At 47.4% G+C, this 23730-nt stretch overlaps 1 protein-coding gene across 2 annotated transcripts in view; it reads left to right on the forward strand.

The window, feature by feature from the left end:
* Positions 1 to 23730, forward strand: part of LOC5563924 (octopamine receptor Oamb) — a 725283-nt gene that overhangs the window by 618519 nt on the left and 83034 nt on the right. Inside the window, exon 6 of one of the 2 annotated variants that reach the window (XM_021839349.1) lies at positions 378 to 2108. The exons of the other annotated variant lie outside the window; for it this stretch is intronic. Within the exon in view, the coding sequence (XP_021695041.1) occupies positions 378 to 1207 (830 nt within the window). The 3' untranslated portion in view covers positions 1208 to 2108. Of the gene's footprint in view, positions 1 to 377; positions 2109 to 23730 lie in introns of those variants that run through there. 2 annotated transcript variants of the gene reach the window in all.

A 23730-nucleotide genomic window follows, 5' to 3' on the forward strand; every position in this document is an offset into this window, starting at 1 on the left:
AGTACGAACTGTCATGCAACACTAGCGCCACGCAGGTCTCTAACACCTGTCACCAGTCACTAACGAACAAAACAACATCCAGTCACGAAACGATAAATCACCATAACAACCACCACCTTGCCATGCTTGCCAACGCCTGCTACCACCACAACCAACACCTACCTACTGTATCTTCAACTTCTCTTCGAAAAAAAGTAAATCCGATTCATAAACGAAGCGATCAGAGCGGTCTCTTAATCAACAATCTTCTTCTTTTCTCTTTCTCTCTTCCTTCCGCTTCAATTTCAACTGGTTAAAAACTTCCACACCCACAAAAAAAAACTCCTCAAAAACACCCCACCTCTCACATTCCCAACCTTCCTCGATTACCGTACCAGGTGGCAAGAAGAGCAACAACTTCGACGACAGTCTGACGCTTCGGATGCATCGCGGCAAAGGCGTCGGAGCCCTGATGGCGTCCACCATGCGAACACACAACATGCTCATCGAAGGTTCGGCCGTGCGTCCCTCCAGCGTTAGCAACGCCTCCTCCACCGCCAACGCGAATCCTCAGATCTCGATATCCTGCCCTAGTGGGAACACGTCTCATCTCACCAGTCCTACCGTATCGCTAGGCTCATCGCTCCAGATCAACCTGCCGTCGCAGCACAACGGAGGTAGCAGCAGTGCCGGAGGTTCCGGTTCCGGACGCTATCCTCCTAGCCGACCCAACTCGCGGCGGAAATCCGTCTTCAAGGAAGCCCCGGCCGGAATCTCCCGGGATCTGTCGCCGAACTCATCCAAGAAGCTTGGCAAAAAGCACTTGAAGGTGCAGGTCAAACGGTTTCGCATGGAGACCAAAGCGGCCAAAACGCTTGCCATCATAGTAGGCGGGTTTATTATTTGCTGGCTGCCCTTCTTCACCATGTACCTCATCAGGGCGTTCTGCGATGACTGCATCAACGACACCTTGTTCTCGATCCTCTTCTGGCTCGGTTACTGCAATTCAGCCGTCAATCCCTTCATCTACGCTCTCTTCTCGCGTGACTTCCGGCAGGCCTTCAAACGGATCATCATGCGGTGCTTCTGCTGGAAGCGGTTCAAGATCAACCTCCTGAAGAAGTCCTCAACCACGCAGCATACTAACAATCATAGCTACAGCCCGTCGGCCTTCACTCCGCTGGCGTCTACGCCGCGAACCGAACTGGACAGTACAGTCTTCAGATGACGATCCTTCAGCTCGCTGGAACCGCCAACACCGCCGTACGGCTCTGGTAAGAGGTCCCATTCGCCTTCCGGTGCGGGGCCGGGACTGTTTCGGTCCACTTCGGTGAGGACGCCGTTCTATAGCAGTAGTGCTTCGGCGGCAAGGTCAACGGTGGAAGCCCCGCTTCCTCACCGCCCGACAGTGGTCGAGTACCAGCAGGGAGTGGGCGGTGGAGGAACGGCTCGGACGCAACGGGTCATTGCCGAGGAGGATCAGACGATCGACAAGGATGACGAACCGTCGTCGGCGGGAACCGTGGACAAGAGCGGGAAAACGATTACGAGCCTGTAAGGCTGGGCTTGGGCGGGAGGCTTGGGGTGACCGTTCAGATTGGGAAAGGGGTGACCGAAACGGAACTGACAGGTTTGGGGCTTTGCGGGGGTGGGAAATACGGCGAAAGGTAAGTGGAACCGTTGAGTGCATGCTTGTTTCATGTGAACAGTCTACAGTGGTCAAGCCTTATAGGGAAAATATGTCAAATCTGCAATCGTAAATCTTGCTCCTTTAATGTCCCTTACGGATATAAAGATATCACTGTATTAGCAGTTTAACGCTACAATACATGGCTCGTGGCTCCTATGTCCATCCTCGTTTCTGCTCTAACTTCACCAAATCGTTGGGCTTTTGGGCTTCTTAACCAGCAACCGAATCTGAAACAACATGACCTGCCCATCGTATCCTTCTGAGTACTGGGATCACCGTAGAGCTGGGCAAGCTTGTGATTCAGGCGTTCGTAAACTCCAGGAGCCTACAGGTCCACCAGGTATTACCGCTACTATCAACCGTCAGCATCGATCCAAGGTAGACGAACTCATTAGTACCGTTCTGAATGCTTCGTACGCTTCTTTCTGGAAGCTTGGAAAGCTTTTCTCTGGAAGCTTGGAAAACTTATCTCTGGAAGCTTGAAAAGCTTCTCTCTGAAAGCTTTGAAATTTCTCTCTGGAAGCTTGGAGAGCTTCTCTCTGGAAGCGTGGTAATCTTCTTTCTAGAAGCATGAAAAGCTTCTCTCTAGAAGTTTAGAAAGCTCCTCTATGGAAGCTTGGAAAGTTTCTCTCTGGAAGCTTGGAAAACTTCTCTCTGGAGGCTTGAAATGCTTCTCTCTGGAAGCTTGGAAATCTTCTTTCTGGAAACAAGGAAACTTCTCTCTGGAAGCTTGTAGAGCTTCTCCCTGAAAGCTTGGAACGCTTATCTCTGGAGGTTTGAAAAGCTTGTCTGTGGAAGCTTCTCTCTGGAAGCTTGGAAAGCTTTTCTCTGGAGGCATGGAAAGCTTCTTTTTGGAAGCTTGAAGAGCTTCTCTCTGGAAGCTTCTCTCTGTAAGCTTGGAGAGCTTCTCTCTGGAAGCTTGGAAAACTTCACTCTGGGGCCTTGGAAAGCTTCTCTCTGGAAGTTTGGAAAGCTCCCCTCTGGAAACTTGGAAATCTTCTCTCTGGAAACAAGGAAACTTCTCTCTGGAAGCTTGTAGAGCTTCTCTATGGAAGCTTGGAAAGCTTATCTCTGGAGGTTTGAAAAGCTTCTCTGTGGAAGCTTCTCTCTGAAAGCTTTGAAAGCTTCTCTCTGAAAGTTCGAAAATCTTCCTTCTCTCTGGAGGCTTGGAAAGCTTCTCTCTAGAAGATTTGATATCTTCTCTTTGGAAACTTGGATATCTTTTCTCTGAAAGCTTGGAAAGCTTCTGTCAGGAAATAAGGAAAGCTTCTCTCTGGGGGCTTTGAAAGCTTCTCTCTGGAAGTTTGGAAATCTTGTCTCTAGAAGCTGTAAGAGCTTATCTCTGGCAGAGTGGAAATCTTCTCTCTGGAAGCTTGGAAATCTTCTTTTTGGAAGCTTGGAGAGCTTCTCTCTGGAAGCATCTCTCTGAAAGCTTAGAAAGCTCCTCTCTGGAAGCTCGAAAATCTTCTTTTTTGAAGCTTGGAGAGCTTCTCTCTGGAAGCTTAGAAAACTTCTCTCTGGAAGCTTGGAAATCGTCTCTCCGGAAGCTTGGAAAGCTTTTCTCTGGAGGCGTGGGAAGCTTCTTTTTGAAAGCTTGAAGAGCTTCTCTCTGGAAGCTTCGGAAGCTTTTCTCTGGAAGCTTGAAACGCTTCTCTCAGGAGGCTTGGAAAGCTTCTCTCTGGAAGTTTGGAGAGCTCCCCTCTGGAAACTTGGATATCTTTTTTCTGGAAACAAGGAAACTTGCTTGGAGAGCTTCTCTCTTGTAGCTTGGAAAGCTTCTCTCAGGAGGCTTGGAAAGCTTCTCTCTGGAAGTTTGGAAAGCTCCCCTCTGGAGGTTTGGAAAGCTTCTCTGTGAAAGCTTCTCTCTGGAAGTTTGGAAATTGTGTCTCTAGAAGCTGTGAAAGCTTATCTCTGAAAGCTTGGAAAGCTTATCTCTAGAACCTTGGGAAGCTTCTCTCCGGCAACTTGAAAAGCTTATCTTTGGAAGCTTCGATTTTTTTTTTTTTAAGCTTGGAGAGCTTTTCTCTGAATGATTCTCTCTGGAAGCTTAGAAATCTTCTTTTTGGAAGCTTGAAGAGCTTCTCTCTGGATGCTTCGGAAGCTACTCTCTGGCAGCTTGAAAAGCTTTTCAGAAAGCTCCTCTTGGAAAGCCTCTCTCTGGAAGTTTGGAAAGTTTCTCTCTTGAAGTTTGGAAAATTTCTCTCTGGAAGCTTGGAAATCTTTTCTCCGGAAGCTTGAAGGCTTACCTCTTGATGCTTGGAAAGCTTATCTCTGGGAGCTTGGAAAGCTTCTCTCTGGAAGCTTCGGAAGCTTCTCTCTGAAAGCTTGGAAAGCTTCTCTCTGGAAGCTTGAAAAGCTTCTCTCTGGAGGCATGGAAAGCTTCTCTTTGGAAGCTCTCTCTGGAAGATTCGGAAGCTTCTCTCTTGAAGCTTGGAACGCTTCCCTCTGGAGGCTTGGAAAGCTTCTCTCTGGAAGCTTGGAAATCTTTTCTCTGGAAGCTTTGAAAGCTTCTCTCTTGAAACTTGAGAAACTTATCTTTGGAAACTTGAGAAGCTTATCTCTGGAAGCTTGGAAAGTTTATCTCTGGAAGCTTGGAGAGCTTCTCTCTGGAAGCGTGGAAATTTCTCTGGAAGCTTGGAAAAGCTTCTCCCTGGATGTTTGGAAAGTTTCTCTCTTGAAGTTTGTAAAGTTTCTCTCTGGAAGTTTGGAAATCTTTTCTCCGGAAGCTTGAAGGCTTCCCTCTTGAAGTTTGGAAAGCTTATCTCTGGGAGCATGGAAAGCTTCTCTCTGGAAGCTTGGAAATCTTCTCTCTGAAAGCTTGGAAAGCTTCTCTCTGGAAGTTCGGAAAGCCCCTCTCTGGAAGCTTCGGAAGCTTCTCTCTGGAGGCTTGGAAAGCTTTTCTCTGGAAACTTGGAAATCTTCTTTCTGGAAACAAAAAAAGCTTCTATCTGGAAGCTTGTAGAGCTTCTCTCTGGAAGCTTGGAAAGCTTATCTCCGGAGGCATGGAAAGCTTCTCTGTGGAAGCTTTGAAAGCTCCTCTCTGAAAGTTTGGAAAGCTTCTCTCTGGAAGCTTCTCTCTGGAAGCTTGCAGAGTTTCTCTCTGGTGGCTTGGAAATCTTCTTTCTGGAGGCTTGGAAAGCTTTTTTCTGGAGGCTTGGAAAACTTCTCTCTAGAAGCTTTGAAATCTTCTCTCTGGAAAATTGGAAATCTTTTCTCTGGAAACTTGGAAATCTTCTCTCTAAAAGCTTTGAAAGCTTCTCTCTTGAAGCTTGAAAAGCTTATCTTTGGAAGCTTGGAAAGTTTATCTCTGGAAGCGTGGAAATTTCTCTGGAAGCTTGGAAAGTTTGTCTCTTGAAGTTGGGAAAGCTAATCTCTGGAAGCTTGGAAATCTTTTTCCGGAAGCTTGAAGACTTCCCTCTTGTAGCTTGGAATGCTACTCTCTTAAAGCTCTCCCCAGGAATAATTTTTGAGTTTTTCCAGGAATTCCTTCGGCGTTCCTTTAAAATTTCCTCCAGGAATCCTTCCAGACTTTCTCTGGAAAATCCTCAAAAGTTCTGCCGGGAATTCCTCCAAAGTTAGTCCAAGCAAACCCTCAACAATTTCTTCGGAAATCTTTTAAGAGTTACTTCGGAGTTTTTGCAGGGCTTCCTTCAGAATTGCTCCAGGAATAATTTTTGAGCTTTTCCAGGAATTCCTTTATCGTTCCTTTTAAAGTTCCTCCAGGAATTCCTCAAGACTTCCTCTGGGAATTTCTCCAAGAATATTTTCAGATTTTTTGCAGCAATTCCTACGGAGTTCCTGCAGGAATTCTTCCAGACTTCCTCTGGAAAGTCCTCAAGGGCTCTGCTGGGAATTACTCCAGAGTAACTCCGAGCATACCTCCAAGAATTTCTTCAAGATTTTCTTCGGAGTTTTTTCAGCAATTCCTTCGGAGTTTCTCCAGGAATAATTTTATATAATAAGATTTGCTCCAGCTATTCATCCTGGAAATTCCTCCTGGAATTCATTGTAGGATTTCCTTTAAAACTCCAACGGTTTGCTCCAGCTTTTCTTCCGAGATTTCGTTCAGAAATTATTTCGAGGATTTCATCCTGGTATTCCTTCGTGAATTTCCTCCAGAAACTCCTCTGGTGATTTGTTTCAGAAAATCCTCCAGGGATTTTCTCAAGAAATTCCTCCGGAGATTTTTTCCAAGAACTCTTCCAGGGCTTTCCTCCAGGAATTTCTTCAGGATTTCTTCGGGAGTTTTCTCCAGAAATTCCTGCAAGAATTCCTCCGGAGATTTTATTAAGAAATTCCTGCGGGAATTTTCTCCAAAGATTCCTTTTTTCCAGAGAATTTAACTGGAGTTTTTCTCCAGGAGTTTCTCCGAAACTTCCTCCAGGAATTCCTCCGGAGATTTCTTCCAGGGATTTCTTGCAGGAACTCCTCTGGGGATTTCCAATAGCAATTCCTCCAGGGATATTAAGAATTTCCTCTGAGGATTTTTTCTAGAAATGCCTTCGTTTTTTTTCAAAGATTTTATTTGGAGATTATCTCCAGAATTTCCCTGGAGAGTTGAGTTTCTTAATTTTTTTCCTCTGGAGCCACACCGCTAATTTACTGGCAGTTCTTCTAAATAAGTCTACGAAGCTCCATCTAGAATCCCTTGGAAGTTCCGTCGCGAAATCTTTCGGAATCCCTCCGGGAATTCTTTTGGGGTTGATCCGGGTACGCCTCCGGAGGATTTTTTCCGGGATTTTCAACAAGAGCTCCACCATGGATTTCCTCCAGGAATTTCTTCGGTGATTTCTCAAAGGATTCCCCCGATGATTTGTTCCAAGAATACCTCCAGGGATTTTCCCCCAAAAAACATTCAAGGAATCTCTCCAAGAATTTCTCTGGGGATCGTGTCCAGAAAATCTTTCGGGGATTTCTTACAGGATTTTCGCTAGACATTCCTTCGGGATGTTTTCAGAGAATTCATCCTGAGTTTTCCTTTAGGGATTTCGCTGGGAATTTACATCATACATATCGAAATCGAATCGAGATCAAATTGAAATTCAATCGAATTAAAATAAGCCATTAAGATCTTGTCTTCTGTTCGTTTCAAGGAAACTCTATGCTCATCAATGATCTATGAACTAATTTACAATGACGTCACACTGCTTCTTCCATCGGGAAGAACACCTTTTACTGCGGGCCGTGTTTACAAAAAATGAACGATTTCGTTGTGCATTCATCCACTTCATGTTCATCCGGTGAACATTCGTCGTTCGGATGTTGGTCCGGATGTCATTTTATGTAAACATTGCCCGCATTTAGAGCAGAAAAGAAAAAGAAAGTCGAGGATAAAAGAAGACCGTGTATAAGTCCATAACTAAGAAAAAATGTGTGCCCTTTCCTTTCCTAACGGTCACCCCTTGTCCAGTTTCGATACGCTACTTCTTACAGTTCAATCGTCAAAAAAAATGCATTCAAACGGAAAACGATCCACTCAAAGCAAAACAAACACGTTTCACGGCAGTGTTTTTCCAACTGCAACAGGGTATTAGCATTGTAAGCTCATAATCATTGAGAAAAAGAGAAATGTAGCGGATCCATACAGACACTTAGTATTAATAGTTTCCATTACACACACAAAAAAAAAACATAGAAACAAGACGAGTGTAAATTCTAGTTGTTCAGTAATGACGCAAATAGTTGCGAATTAATAAATTAGTAGCCCAGATGATAAGTGTCAAAACAAGTAGCACAATAAGTCGAAAAATCAGTATCAATAAGCAGAAACCGATCGAAAGCTAGAAGGATTGCCAGCGTTTAGCATTAAGGGTGGTTAAGTAGCATGAACATAAACAAAGGAGAGAAAAGATTTCTGACAGCACTTGACAGTAGTTCAAAGCGAATGAAAACAAAAACACACAAAAAAAACATGAAAACCAATCAGCCTGGGAAACAGATGAGTTTCAAGCGATCGACCGCTCGCGGTTGACAGGTGTAGTATTGTAATTGCCGTTTAACATGCTGATCATGTCAGCAAACCTTGGATAATCAGTAAGATGCCATTATGACGTAGTTGAACAAACAAACAAAACATACAGTGAGATTGTTTTGCGATTTATGAAAGAAAGAAAGATGCAATAAGCGCCGCAGTATGAGTGCAGAATTTGAGTGTAAGGTTCGGATGCAAAATCAACAGACAACCGTAATACATGTATGAAAAGTGCCATTTTATACACGTCGTCAAAGAGTAGCCAAACTGTCACTCACACATATGCAAAAAATTTAGCAAGTAGATGTACAACTCGAACTTAGAGCAGAACCGATTTTTCGAATCCCATGTTTGTTCCCCTCGCCCATCCAGATGGTCTACGTTACAAAGAATAACTCAATCTAAATCAATCTCAACTCAAACACACTTCGAGCTACGACTGACGAAGAGAAAGGTGAGCTATGTTTGCTCCCATATGCGTACTTACTAGCGGATAATAGACACTGTGTACTCTAATTAGGAAATACAAGCAAGCAACAACAAAAAACTCATCAAAGCAAAATATAAGTGTACTAAATCTTAACTCTAAGTAGGCGCGCGTCTCTGTTGGGAATCTGACAGAAAAAAAAAAACAAATGACACATGAATTCCAAAACAATCAACAAGATTTCATCTATCGAGATATTGTTCGTTCCGTACAGGGATGCCAGGTTGAAAGGCATGTCTTCCTTTCTTACGTGCTTAATGTTAAGCAAATTTACAAAAGTTTCATCCAATGTTGGGAGATATATTTTTTTCGTGTATTTTTCGGTTAGTCAGATATCCACGTTCGTATCAAAACAGAATGGATTTAAGTAAGAGTGGTGTCAATTTCACATTTGGAACAGCGGTGAACTGTCGTTTCCATACAAATACGCGTTCCAATCGAGCAGGAGACTTGTCAAGACTGGAACATGAAGTCACTCTTTTTTACAGGCACTCTATATCAAAAGTAGACCCCCAGTCGAGTTTTCGTGACGAAAGTAATCATCAGAGATGATCGTAAGTGTCAAAATTGAAGTTCTGACTCCCTTTTTATTAAATTCCAACCATAGGAATTCTTTCAGGTTTTGCTTTAGAATTTCAACAAGGAATAAATGCAAAAACTGTTAAGGAATTTCTTTAAAAACGCTCCCGATGATTACCCAAGAAAATACTCAAAAGAATGGTTCACAGAAACCCACAAAGATTTAACGTAGACGTTCCTATACTGGTTCTTTTCGATTTAGAAGGATTTCGTTCGGACTTGATGAAACATCTCGGAATCCCGGAAGGAATTCTTTTGGAATTACGAAATGATTCTTCTCAGAATCGCTGAAGGATTCCTCTCGGAATCCCGGAAGGTTTCCCCTCGAAATCTCGAAAGAGTTCCTCTCGGAATCCCGGAAGAATTCCTCTTGGAATTCCGGAAGGATTCTTCTTGAAATTCCAGGAGGTTTCTTCTTGGAATTCCAGAAGGATGCTTCTTGGAATCCCGGAAATATTCCTCTTGGGATCCCGGGAAGATTCCTCTTGGGATCCCGGAAGATTTCCTCTTGGAATCCCGGAAGAATTCCTCTTGGATTCCAGAAAGGATTACTCTTGGAATCCCGGAAGCATTGGTCTCGGAATCTCAGAAGGATTCCTCTCGGAAAACCGGAATGTTTCTTCTCGGAATCCCGGAAAGAGAAGAAAATTCTTCTTGGAGTCCTGGAAATATTCCTCTAGGGATCTCGCAAGAATTTCTTTCAAATCCGGGATAGCTTCCTTTCGGAATGATGGGAGGATCCCTCTCTGAATCCGGGAATGATTCCTCCCGGAATCCAGGAAGGACTTCTATAAGAATCCCAGAAAGATTCGTCTTATTATTAATTAAGAGTTCCTCTCGGATTCCCGGAAGGATTCCTCTCAGGATCCCGGAAGGATTCCTTATGGAGCCGGAAGAATTCCTTTTGGAATTCTGGAAAGATTTTTCTTGAAATTCCTGGAGGATTCTTCTTGGAATTCCGGAAGGATTCCTCTTGAAATCCCGGAAATATTCCTCTTGGGATCCTGGGAAGATTCCTTTTGGGATCCCGGAAGAATTCCTCTTGGAATCCCGGAAGAATTCCTCTTGGATTCCTGGAAGGATTCCTCTTGGAATCCCAGAAGGATTCCTCTTCGAAACCCGGAATATTTCTTCTCGGAATCCCGGAAAGAGATGAAAATTCATCTCAGTGTCCCGGAAATATTCCTCTAGGAATCTCGCAAGAATTTCTTTCAAATCTGGGAAAGCTTCCTTTCAGAATGAGGTGAGGATTCCTCTTTGAATCCGGGAATGATTCCTCCCGGAATCCGGGAAGGACTTCTATAGGAATTAGGGAAGAATTCCTCTTGGAATCCCAGAAAGATTCGTCTTATAATTAATGAAGAGTTTCTCATGGAATCCGGGAAGAATGATACTCATTGGAATCCTGCATGGATCTCTCTTGGAATCCTGTAAGGATTCCTCTGAGAATTCCGAAGGGATTCCTCTTGGAATCCCAGAAGGATTTTTCTAGGAATCCTAAAAAGACTCTTCTTGGAATCCCGGAAAAACTCGTTTTGACATTTCGGAAAGATTCCTCTTAGAATCCCGGAAGGATCCCTCTTAAAATCCCGGAAGGATTCCTCTTCGAAATCTCGGTATGGCTCCTCTTGCAATCCTGGAAGGATACCTTCTGAAATCCCGGAAGGATGTCTCTTGAAATCCCAAAAAGATTCCTTCTGGAATTCCGGAAGCATTGCTCTTGGAATCCCGGAAATATTTCTCTTGGATTCCCGGAAAGATTCCTCTTGAAATCCCGGAGGATTCCGCTTGAAAACTCGGAACGACTCCTCTTGAAACCCCGGAAGGGTTTTTCTTGGAATTCCAGAAGAATTCCTCAAGAAATCCGGGAAGGATTCCTTTCAGATTTTCGTAAGTATTCTTCTCGGAATCCGGAAAGAATTCCGTAAGGATTCCTCTCAGAATTCCAGATGGATTGCTCTTGAAATACGTAGAGGATTCTGTGGGAAAACCGACGACCAGCAGGTTAACGCAGCAGAAAATACCCGACAAAAGTCTTCACTACGGGAGACGCGCAACGAGGGAAGAAAAGAAGCTCGGTCTTTATTCGTTCGCGGCGGTACATTCGTAACCGACTTGGTCAGAACATCGGCAACATCGTTTCCGTGGGGCAGTACTTTAGAGTAATGACTCCGTTCTGCACCATAACCTTGGTATAGTGCATTCTCGTATAGGCTCTTCTCAAGCTTGCGGACTCTTGCTTTTCCTTGTCAGGCTGTACGAATCCTTTCGGTTGCTCCATATACAGGTCTTCCTGCAACCGCCCGTTGAGATACGCCGACTTCACGTCGATATGGTGCACTCTCATCCGTTTGTGCAGAGCAAATCCCGCAGAGTGTTCTGGGTTGCCACCGGAGCGAAAACCGTGTTGAAGTCTACACCAGGGCGTTGTGAGAGCCCCTGCGCAACAAGAAGAGCTTCGAAACGGGTCACGTTACCGACGCTGTCCTCTTTCCGTTTGCACACCCATTTGCAGCCAATGGGCTCTCTTCCGGTAGGCAATTCCACAAGTTTCCAGGTCCCGTTCTGTATGAGCGAGTCGTATTTACTCCTCCTTCATTGCGACCTTCCACAACGCATGATCGGAACTCTTAATAGATTCCACGTAGCAAATAGATTCCTGCTTGACAGCCGTTGTATCGACCACCACATAATTTCGAAGATGTTCGGGAGGCACACCTCTTGTGCTCCGAACAGGTCTCCGCCTTCGGCCTTGCATGGCTCAGCCTACTGGAACTTCATCCTCGTCCTCTAAATCGTGATACTCCTCGTCTGACTCTTGATGCTCTTCCTGAACCTTAGCTTCGATCATTCCCCAGTCCAGTACCACACATTCTTCACCATCCTGGACGTTCCGACGATCCACTGTCGAGGAACCATTCGGCAGCTCCACAAATCGAGCGTCTCGGCTAATGGTAATCCTGTTGGTCTCCTTGTCGAGGAATCTGTAAGCTTCGCAGTAGCCCACAAACAACAGCTTCTGAGCCTTCGCGTCCAACTTGCCACGTTTGACATCCGGGATGTACACGTATGCTGCACTCCCGAACACCCGAAAATGCTTCAGCGATGGCTTCCTTCCGAACCATCTCTCGAACGTCGTTTTGTCCACTGATCGCGACGACATCCGGTTCTGGATGTAGCCTGCCGTCATGACTGCCTTTTCCCAATATTGCTTATCGAAGCTTGCTTATTTGGCTTCACATCAATTATCTTGATAAAGCCTCGCCAACAATATTTCGCCAATTCACTCGGTTCATGACCGCTTCTCTCCATCCTCGACTGTGACCCACACTCTCCAGGTCCTGGTGCACCTGGTCAATCCACCTAGCTCGTTGCGCCCCACGCCTTCTTGTTCCGACCGGATTCGTAGCGAACACCATCTTTACAGGGCTGTTGTCCGGGATTCTTGCAACATGCCCTGCCCGGCGTATCCTACCAGCTTTAGCTACCCTCACGATACTGGGTTCGCCGTAGAGTTGAGCGAGCTCGTGGTTCATCCTTCGCCACCACACGTCGTTCTCCTGCACGTCCACGTCTCATGCCCATACAGGACAACCTGTCTTATGAGCGTTTTGTACATCGTGCATTTGGTGCTGATGATACGCCTTCGTGTTTCCCGACTAACATTGTTGTCAGCCGTCAACAAGGATCCGAGGTAGACGAACTCGTCCACCACCTCGAAGGTATCCCCGTCTATCGTAATACTGCTTCCTAGGCGGGCCCTGTCGCGCTCAGTTCCGCCAACCAGCATGTACTTTGTTTTCGAGGCATTCACCATTAGCCCAACTCTTGTTGCTTCGCGTTTTAGGCGGTGAACAAATCTGCCACCGTTTCAAATTTTGTCCCAATAATATCCATGTCGTCCGCGAAGCAAACAAATTGTCCGGATCTCGTGAAAATCGTGCCTTGACTGTTGAGTCCGGCTCTCCGCATGACACCTTCAAGCGCAATATTGAACAACAGGCACGGAAGTCCGTCGCCCTGTCGTAGTCCCCGCCGAGACTCGAACGAACTGGAGTGTTCGCCCGAGATCTTCACGCAGTTTTGCACACCGTCCACCGTTGCTCTAATCAATTTTGTGAGCTTCCCTGGAAAGCTGTTCTCGTCCATGATTTTCCATAGCTCTACGTGGTTCTTCTCCTCTAAAACCTCCTGGCACTCCTCATCGAACCAATCGTTTCTTGAGCTCCGTTCCACATATCCGACAATGCTTTCGGCAGCGTCGTTAATGGCTGCTTTGACTGTCCTCCAGCAGTCCTCAAGAGGGGCCCTATCGAGCTCGCCCTCATCCGGCAACGCTGCCTCAAGATGCAGCGCGTACTCATTGGCGACATCCGGTTGTTTCAGTTGCGCTGGATTGTACCGAGGCGGGCGTCGGTACCGTACATCGTTGATGACGGATAGTTTTGGGCGCAGTTTAACCATCACCAGGTAGTGATCGGAGTCAATGTTAGCGCCACGATAGGTTCTGACGTCGGTTATGTCGGAGAAGTGCCGTCCATCGATCGAAACGTGGTCGATTTGCGATTCTGTCTGCAGAGGTGATCTCCAGGTGTACCGATACGGGAGGCTGTGCTGGAAATAGGTGCTACGAATGGCCATATTCTTGGAGGCGGCGAAATCTATCAGTCGTAGGCCGTTCTCGTTCGTCAGCCGGTGGGCGCTGAACTTTCCAATCGTCGGTCTGAACTCCTCCTCCTAGCCAACCTGAGCGTTTAGATCTCCTATGATGATCTTGACGTCGTGGCTTGGGCAGCGGTCCTACTCGCGTTCGAGCTGCGCGTAAAATGCACGTTGATTATGCTGAAGTTAAATAATCGGCCTTTGATTCCTAACTTGCACATTGTTTGGTTGATCGGCCACCACCCGATCACGCGCCTTTGCATATCACCCATCACTATGAAAGCTGTTCCCAGCTCGCGAGTGTTGCCGCAGCTCTGGTAGATGGTATGGTTACCTCTTTTTTTTTTTTTTTTTTTTTTTTTTTGTTTTTTTTTTTTTTTTTTTTTTTTTTTTTCCTTCTAAGCAATGGGGGGATAATCTGCTCAACAGACTCCGGACCGAGGTCCGGGAGTGTGGGGTTGGGGACCATTTACTACGTACAAGCAGTAAACAGGACTACACCCCCGACCCACTAAACCATTTCCATTGCCGCCAAACCCTTCGTCTCTCCGGGACCACCAAGAAGGCATTGCTTCGGAGAGGGGCTATTGCACATCGCATCCTCCAGGTTAGCTGCGTAGCCATGCAGCAACGAACATCGATGACACGCTTATGGGGGTCCACCAAGGTAGCATGCTGGCGCATTGCCAACCTCCCGGGTGGTCCTCACCTCCCGTTGTCCGCTGAAGGCGGGCAGGGTCGACCACTAAGCCCGCGCCCAGCTGCACCGCAGGTATCAAGAACTGATACTGCGGGCTTCGCAATTTGACCCACTGAAGGCTCAGGCCCTATCAGCTAGCACGAGCTGGGATTGCTGACGAAGGGGCCTCCACCTGCCCCGAACAACCAGAGGCTCGTATCCACCCAGTAGGCCGGCGCCACGACAGCAGCGCTACCAGGATGTTCTCCCCGCGGCCACTTAATCGCTGTAAGGGTCGATTTCGACCGTAGGGCACCGGTATGACCTACGTAGCCGACTGCGAACCCTTGGACCACCTGTTGTTCAGCGTCTGCACTAGCCACTCCTCGAGTCCACTCGCCACCTCCTTTGGAGTTCCGAGACGATGTGGGTGATAGCCGATGAAACGGCATTCCAGCCAAACTCGTCTGCACACATCCTCTGGACCAAATTGTCCGGAGTCGTGTCCCGACCGCATGTGGCAAACATGCGGTCACGCATTGTGCGGAAACGCGGGCACACGAACAAAACGTGTTCCGCCGTTTCCTCTAAACCTGCACAAACTGGACATTCGGGAGAACCCGCATGACCGAAACGGTGTAGATATTGTCTAAAGCATCCATGACCCGAAAGGACCTGTGTTAGGTGGAATGTTAGTTCCCCATGGCGCCTATTGACCCAGATATCTAACCTCGGAATCAACCTGTGAGTCCACATTCCCTTGGTGGAACTGTCCCACGCACGCTGCCATTTGACCATGGAGGCCAGTCTGGCAGTCCTGCGTATGCCTCTTGTGCCGCGCATTTCGAAGCACTCTATGTCTTCCATGATAAGGATACCAATAGGCATCATACCGGTGATGACACAAAGTGCATCGTGTGACACGGTACGGTACGCGCTCGCAACCCTCAGGCACATTAGCCTATAAGTACTCTCTAGCTTGCTACGGTAGCTATCGGTACTCAAAGCCGTGCCCCAAGCCGGGCCACCATACCTCAGTATAGACGAGGCGACACTGGCCAGAAGCTTACGCTTGCTGGCGTACACCGCAGAGCTATTGGACATCATCCGGGACAGTGCCACAATAGCTGTGGAGGCTCTCTTGCAGGCATAATCGACATGGCTACCGAAGGTAAGCTTGTCGTCGATCATCACCCCCAAGTGTTTGACGGAGCGCTTCGAAGTGATTGTGCAGTCGCCTACACTGATCACCGCTTGCTGCACCGACTTTCGGTTGTTGACAACAACAGCCTCAGTTTTGTGGTGAGCCAATTCCAGTTTCCTGGAGCTCATCCACTCCTCCACAATTGCGATCGAGTGGGCTGCAGTCAATTCCACTCCTTCGATCGATTCACCGTAGACCTCCAGCGTAATATCGTCGGCAAAGCCAACGATGACCACACCCGCCGGGAATTTTAATCTCAACACCTCGTCGTACATGACATTCCATAACACCGGACCCAGGATGGAACCTTGCGGGACTCCTGAGGTTATGTGAAAGCACTTCCGACCCACCTCCGTGTCATAGACTAATACCCGATTCTGGAAGTAACTTCCGAGAATCTTGTACAGGTACTCGGGTATCCCCAGACGCAGGAGCGCATCAGCAATAGCCGCCCAACTGGCACTATTAAATGCATTCCTTACATCCAGAGTCACTACTGCGCAGTAGCGAATACCCCTCCTCTTACGCTGGAGTGCTATCTCAGCGGTTTTCTTAACCGTCAGAATAGCGTCTACAGTGGACCTCCCTTTCCGGAAGCCGAACTGGTTGCCTGAGAGACCATTTACACCCTCGGTGTACCTCGACAGTCTGTTGAGGATGATCTTCTCGAGCACTTTCCCCACCGTGTCAATCAAGCATATTGGTCTATACGCCGACGGGTCACCGGGTGGTTTCCCCGCCTTTGGCAATAGTACCAGGCTCTGCCTCTTCCACGCATCTGGAAATACTCCCTCGTCCAGGCATATCTGCATAGCAGATCTGAACATACCGGGAGCCTCCAAGATTGCGACTTTGAGGGCCAGGTTTGGAACTCCGTCCGGACCTGGTGCCTTCCCCATGCTTAGGGATTTTGCAATCCCTACAAGTTCCTCATCAGTTACTCTATCCTCATCGCCAGCCCCAATCCCCGGCTGTCCTACAAAAGGAGGCCATGGGCTAGGGTTGTGGCGCGGGAAGAGCCCCTCGATGATCCCCTCCAGCATCTGTGGAGATTGCTCCGTAGGAGCAATTGCACCTCTTGTCTTCGCCATTACGATCCTGTAGGCATCACCCCACGGGTTCGCGTTGGCACTCTGACAGAGTCCCTCGAAGCAGGCCTTTTTGCTTGCCCTTATCTCGGACTTCAGCGCGACTTTGGCAGCGGTGAACACCGCCCGTCGTTCTTCACGCTCCTGCTCGGTACGTGCTCGCTGCATCCGTCTCCTGGCCCGTAGGCAGGCACGGCGCAGGTTCGCAATAGCTTGAGTCCACCAGTATGTCGGTGGTCTCCCATTCCTAGGGTGGACTTTTCTAGGCATGGTCGCATCGCATGCACGCGTAAGCACCGCTACCAGTTCGTCCCCGCTTAGTCCGAGTAGGTTACGCTCACGGCGGAGCGCCTCCCTAAGTACTTCATCATTGAAGTACGATGTCTTCCACCTACGAGGGCTTGGCCTTGACCTAGCCGCTTCCTCAACCCGCTGCCTGCTGTTGTTGTAGTCGATACTGTAGCGAACCGCCAGGTGGTCGCTGTGAGTGTAGGCATCGTCTACCCTCCAGTTCGAACTACTCGTTAGGCCAGGACTACAAAAAGTAACGTCGATAATCGACTCCGCTCCGTTACGGCTGAAGGTACTTTTGGCACCAACATTAGCCAGATCGACATCTAGCACGGCCAGTGCCTCTAGCAGGATTTGACCTCGCTGGTTCGTGTTACGGCTTCCCCATTCCACGGCCCAGGCATTGAAGTCACCCGCTATTACAACTGGCCTTCGCCCTGTCAGCGCGGTCGTCATACAGTCCAGCATCTGCGTGAACCGCTCGGTCGACCAACTCGGAGGCGCATAGCAGCTACAGAAGAGGACCCCGTTTACTTTGGCGATCACGAAGCCCTCGTAGGTAGTAGACACCAACTGCTGGACAGGGTATTTACCCGTTGTCCATATCGCCGCCATTTTTCCGGATCCATCCACGACCCAGTTGCCGTTGCCGGCGGGTACTCGGTATGGGTCCGATATGATGGCGATGTCCGTCCCCCACTCAGCAACTGACTGGTACAGCAGTTGCTGCGCTGCGTCACAGTGGTTCAGGTTCAGCTGCGTTACCTGCACTGTGACTTTTCGTTGATGGCTCGTTTGAAGGTCGGGCACCTTGAGCCTCCCGTTGGGTGATTGTTGTTCACGGACTTGCCGGAACAAATCAAGCACTTGGGAGGGTTCTTGCAGCCTAGTGCCTTATGACCTTCCTCACCACAACGCCTGCACAACTTAGTCCTATCAGGGCCTTTACAACCCCAGGACTTGTGTCCAGGTTCCCTGCACCTAAAGCAGATCACTGGTTGCTCATGTATGTTCAGTGAACATACTGACCAACCAACCTTGATCTTGCCTACCTTAGCGGACTTATTTGCGTCTGCCACAGGTAGGTGTACTAAGGCCACCTGAGTACCTGCCGGACCTTTCCGTAGCTGAACGGCGGTGGTGGGCACCTGCACTTCGCACTGTTGCCGCAGTGCCGTGACGAGCTCTTCTGCGTTAGTGATCTCGTCAAGGTTCATCACCTTCAGAGTCACTGACTGCGTCAGAGCCCTCACTTCAACACCAGCGCCAAGGACCTCTTCCGCCAAACTTTTGTAGGCGGCGCCCTTGCGCTCCTTGTCGCGCTTAAGCTCGAGGATCATTTCACCTGTACGAGTGCGTCTGACACTGCGTACGTCGGCTCCTAGATCCGCAAGCTTCGCGTCACTGCGCATCGCCTTCAGGACTTCCGAGTACTTGGACTCTTCCGTCTTGATGATGATCGCATCACCCTTTTCGCGCTTGGCACCTACCCTCCTACCTTTCTTAGGTCTGGTATCCCTGCGCTCCTGATTCTCCTGTTTCTTCTTCTTCTTCTTCCTCACTACGGTTGTCCAGGGGGCGTCCCCCCCCTGCTCCGCCCTGACCTGTGGTGATGGAGGACCTCTCAAAGGTCGCAACCCCCTGTTCCCATCACTCCGTGAGGGGCCAGCCTTTTCGGGCCCACCCTTCTCGGCTTTCCGGGACGCCTGGCTGGGGTCCGATTTTCCGGCACTTCTGCCTGTTTTCGGGGTCAGTATCCGCCTGGCCTTACTAGCGCCGCCGGGTAGCTCCTCCCCTGACGGCTGCCTCGCGCGCTTCTGCGATTGCTTACTGTAAGCATTCGCTTCCACGCTTTTGGGGCTGCCCGCGAAAACGAAGGGTTCCGTCTGGGTAGACTTCGGCACCTTCAGTTCCACGGGTTCTGCCGCAGCCACAGTCACCATGGGTTCAGCATGGTTCTGCTTGGCCGCCAACATTGACTTACGAAGTCTAAGCAAGGCCTGCTTGAGGTCCTTGCTGATGTTAGACTTCGAGGACGCAAAGTCAATTATGGAGTCGAGCTGCTGTGCAGCCACTTCCATCGCAGAGAGCCCATCTCTACTTTTATTGATGGCCCTCATCAACCACGCTCCATCCATAACTTCACCCGATGCGTTAGCCGGGGATGAAATATGGGTTCCAGCACTGGCACTACGTGCACTGCTGCCTCCTCCTGCTTCTACTCTCCTCAACGGAGATCTAGCTAGCCCACTTCTTGCGAAGGGGCTCGCTTCCCTACTACTGCTACTACCTGCACTACTACTACTGGTTTAAGTTTGTATTCATGATTGGATCCCACGAGTAGCACGGGAAAAGAGGTCCACCACGCCAGAGCCCTGCATTAACGCGGTAAGGGACAAAATACTGTGAGGGGTGCCCAGGTGCCCCACAGGCTCCGTTAATGGCCGAACATCTTTTTCACCCCTTCGACCATTCATTCCTCAGCACGGTTTTTCGCATCACACCTTGAATTGGGGTTACCCCGTTTGGTGGACTCTTACCACCGGAACGGGTTGTCCGTAGTTCTATTCTGGACGCCGGAACTACACGGCCTATGGTTACCTCTAAACATTCGCACCAATGCTCCTGTCCAGCACACCTCCTGCAGCGCTACGATGTCGAAACCGCGGGTTTTCAGTACATCGGAGAATATGCGAGTACTTTCAACGAAGTTGAGAGATTTGCAGTTTCACGTACCGAATTTCCAATCGCTAGTTCATTTTCGTCGCTGTGGTCTTTGCCGATTGTTCCGGTCCGTATTCTCTCGTTGACGTTCCTGTGCTGATGTGTTTTTACGGTTGGCTTGCAGGGCCTGACACCAACCCCCTAGATTTCCGGAGGACCATTACCCTCAAATGTTCGGAGGGCCATAGTGCGCACTCGGACGATGGCCAGCCGCCCCTGACATGGAGTACCGACGCTCCAGGTTTGCAGAAGCAAAAGCAAAAGCAAACCCCCCATTCCCTGTCAGCATACGACCAAAGTTCCCATCGGGGGTTGGTTACCTGATCTTCCCCAAGGTTACTCGTACCCCGGCCAGTACCACGAGGAGGTAGGGATAGGAGTTGTTGGGCAAGAGGCTAAATACCGTAGGACTGTAGTCGTCTATAAGGGTCATCAAATAACGACATCCTCCGGGCGTAGCACACTTCATGGGGCCACACACGTCTGTGTGCACCAGGTCCAGATCACGACCATCTCTGTTACTTGACATTTTAGGAAAAGTAATACGGGAAAGTTTACCTTTTGCAGGCAGTGTTCGCAAACTTGCCTCATTCCACAATTCGTCACCTGGAAGCCATCGCTGAGGTCCTCTGCTTCGATACGCTGCAGCATCGCCGGGTCGTGGTGTCCAAACCGCCGATGCCATGTGTGCTGGCAGCTATCCGAATGCCGAGCCTCCTTGCTCAGCTTAGCATCGTGCGCCATACTCAGCTCGTACAGGTTTCCACTCATCCGTTTCTTTCTCATCCGTATTCACTATCGTGCACTTTGACCCGCCGAATTCCGCCTTCAATCTTTTTGCGCTAATTTCCGCACTGCCAACGAGCTACTGTCTAGCTTTGGAAGGTACAAAACCTCCGTGAAGGTAATGGCTCTCACGCGACCGTCACTGTCAACGCACTTCACAAATCCTTCTCCGATACCGGCCGATCTCGTTACCGATCCATCAACCAACACAACGTCAATCTTCACTTTTTCGTTCAGTTCGCGGAGCAATGATCGCTCGTTCGTCATGTGGCTTGAACAGCTACTATCGACGTACCACTAACCACTGCTTCGATTGCTTCCGATCGTGAAACAAATCGGGCTTTCCGTTTCGACAGCCTGCTTGGCTTTACGTGCACTTTTCTTCTCATCACTTCGGGAATCTTCTTCTTTCTTCTCTTGCTGCGACTGGCAGTCCGCTTTCCCACGCCGAAAGCAAGCCAAATAGTTTCCTCGCACAAATCGCACTATTTTCCAATTTTCCGTGGGAAAATCTCACTGGCAGACGCGCAACGAGGGAAGAAAAGAGAACTCAACACGCGGAGCTCGGTCGGAATACAACTTTATTCGTTCGCGGTGCATTCGTAACTGAAATGGGATAACTGCTTCTATTTGGTACGCACTGTTTCTCTCTTCTTCGTCGACTCGGTCGACTGATCATCGGTATCGCAGTGGTGGGGTTAATAAATATCGCCCCACCAACAGATTGCTCTCAGAATCACGGGAAGATTCCTTTTAGAATCCAGGAAAGATCCCTTCTGGAATCCCCGAAGGATTCTTCTCGGAATCAAGGAAGAATTCCTCTTGGAATCCAGGAAGGATTCTTCTTGGAATCCTTGAAGTATTCCTCTCGCATTCCCGGAAGAATTTCTCTCGGAATCCTGGGAGGGTATGGAGTTTCATCTCGGAATCCCGGAAATCTTGAAATCCCGCAAGAATTCCTTTCGGAATCCGGGAAATTTTCCTCTTTAAAAGAGGTCCTATCGGAATCCGTGACGGATTTCTCTTGGAATTTCTGAAAGATTCGTCTCATAATTCATGGAAACCGGGAAGAACTTCTCTCGGAATCTGGGAAGGATTCCTCTCGGAATTCGAAAGGATTCCTAGCGGAATACGGAGATAATGATTCTCCTCACAATTCCGGATGGATTCCTCATGTTATCCCGGAAGGATTTCTTTTGGAATCCTGTAAGGATTCTGTTAATGATAGTAACCCTTGAATTATATTAGCTGTAATAAATTATTCTAGTTTGTCAAACCGTTGCCGTGTTTTCCTTTCGGTTATGGGCCGCAAGTGTGGCACCATAGCAACGGGCAAACAATTGAAGAAAAATGTTTCACCCACGTCAAGAACCAAGAAGCGAAAATTGAAGAATTCCGAAGAATTTGATGTCGCTGCAGAGAACTCCAGTACGAAGCATGAACGAAAATCCAGAAGGAAGCAATCCAGGAGCCGGAGATCCGGTCGGAGTAGCGGTAGGAAATGGAATCCAGCAACACCGGTGGCGACGAATTGAAGAATCCTTCCGGCGAGAAGAAGCATTTCTCTGCCATTTGGCGGAGCGGTTACGAGGCCAGGAAAACTACAGTTCCTGGGCCTTTGCGATCAAGATGGTGATGATCAGAGAAGGTACGTGGGCGGCCATCAGGATGGAGAACCCGACGGAGGAGCTGTCGGAGCGTGCCCTCGCAACCATTTGCTTGAGCATCGATCCGACGAACTACAGCCTTGTCCAGAATGCAACGACGGCTAAGGAAGCATGGGACAGTAGACTGATGCAAATTTTGAAGGTTTTGCTCCCCTATGCTTAAACGATGTCAATTATGATGAAAATGATCCTCCCAAAATTTGAAGTGATTCGGAAGAAATTTGGTTGTGCACACGCTATTTGAAGTTTATATGGGAATTACTATGGAAAAGTGTTCAATCCTCTAACTGCTCGTCATAATAATAAATGGAAAAGTGAACACACTCATCTCATGTGAACACTTCCCAGCTACAACTTTGCCGAAGACCACATTTCGATGGAACGTAAGGATAGGCTGACCATAAGCCAACGAGATAAAAACGGGACAAATAAAAAACAAAATCGGGATAATTTTAAAAGACATAGATTATGCGATTGTGCTACTTTTCCCCGAATTCCAGTTCCCCGAATGGCCCGTTTCTTTGAATCCATTTCCCCGAATAACCCGTTCCCTTGTAAAGCAATGCAGTTAAAAAAAGTGCAATAATAGTCTTTACCCGAGCAGGCGAAAAAAGCTAAGTAATAGCAAATTTTGATATGGACATACTGAAGTGATATTAACTTGAAAGATATAAGAGATAAATGATCCGAAAATAATATCCAAAATTTACTCCTGGAATATTATTAGCATTTCATATTTAGCTTTTATAAGATCTCACCAATATCAGCGAGCTATTCCTTAGTGAGCTATTTGGCTCAGAAGTTCCAGAAATAAAATTTTGATATTATCTTATCTCTTATGTCAATCAATTCAATATCTCGATTTAATGGTCAGAACTTTGGTTCTGCTCGGGTAATGAGATAGTGTTGAATTAGAAAGATCGATAAGCTACCAAAGGAGATATTTGATCATTCTCGACTAAATGCATATTGCCAAAAATACATATTGTTCACCACCTTGAAATGCAAAAGGTTATGACAATTATGAGTGTTAGAACTTTTCGGAGAGCTGAGCTTTTCGGGGAAACGGGGTTTTCGGGGAACTAGCATTTTGAGAACTGGCGTTGGAAGAACGACATTCGGGAAACAGCCATAAAGTGGCAGAACCAGATTATGCAATCGCAAGCTACATGTCTGTATGATTCAATAAAAATCACTTAAGAACCTTGAAGCTCATTCTTTAATTTCCAAAAAGCAGCGTTTTTTCAAGAATTTCCTAAAAAATCGTTACACTTTCAATTTTTTAAATTTAAACGTAAATTTTTCTAATAATTCATTACTTTATTGAAATATCCACTTTTTAAACAGTTAATCCAATCAATTGCGTATCAGAAGTACCGTCGTTGGGGGTGACAATGGGTCAAAAAGGGATGTGTACGAATTATTTGTTGAATAACTATCGCAATTTAACTCCAATAAACTTCAAATTTGGTGTGTATGTACTTTGATGGTACATTAACAACTATTCAAAACATTAAAGAAAAATATTTATTCACAGCGGCACCACAAGTGAATGAAAAATGACCCAATCTCACCCCATAGAGGGGGTGACATTGGGTCACTGTAATTGAAATAACTTGTTTTTGATAATATGGTTGCAAAACCATTCACAGCTGAAGAATATTGATGAAATACGATGAAAAGATATCTAAGATGTATCACAAGTATGATAAACCCACTTAAAAGAACGATTATACCAAAAAATTGAAGAGCTATGAGAAAAAATATGTAAACACAAAATTCATCGTCAAGTTTACATAAATTTTCTATTTTTTTTTTCCTCGAATTGTCTTCAAAGTCTCATCCCCATTGCCATGAAGCCTATTCAGTTTCCTCAAAGGTGTACTGAAACAGTGATTATTTTAATTCTTCGCAAAAAGTTAA

This window comes from Aedes aegypti, chromosome 1 (genome assembly GCF_002204515.2).
Source record: "Aedes aegypti strain LVP_AGWG chromosome 1, AaegL5.0 Primary Assembly, whole genome shotgun sequence".
NCBI lineage: Eukaryota > Metazoa > Arthropoda > Insecta > Diptera > Culicidae > Aedes > Aedes aegypti.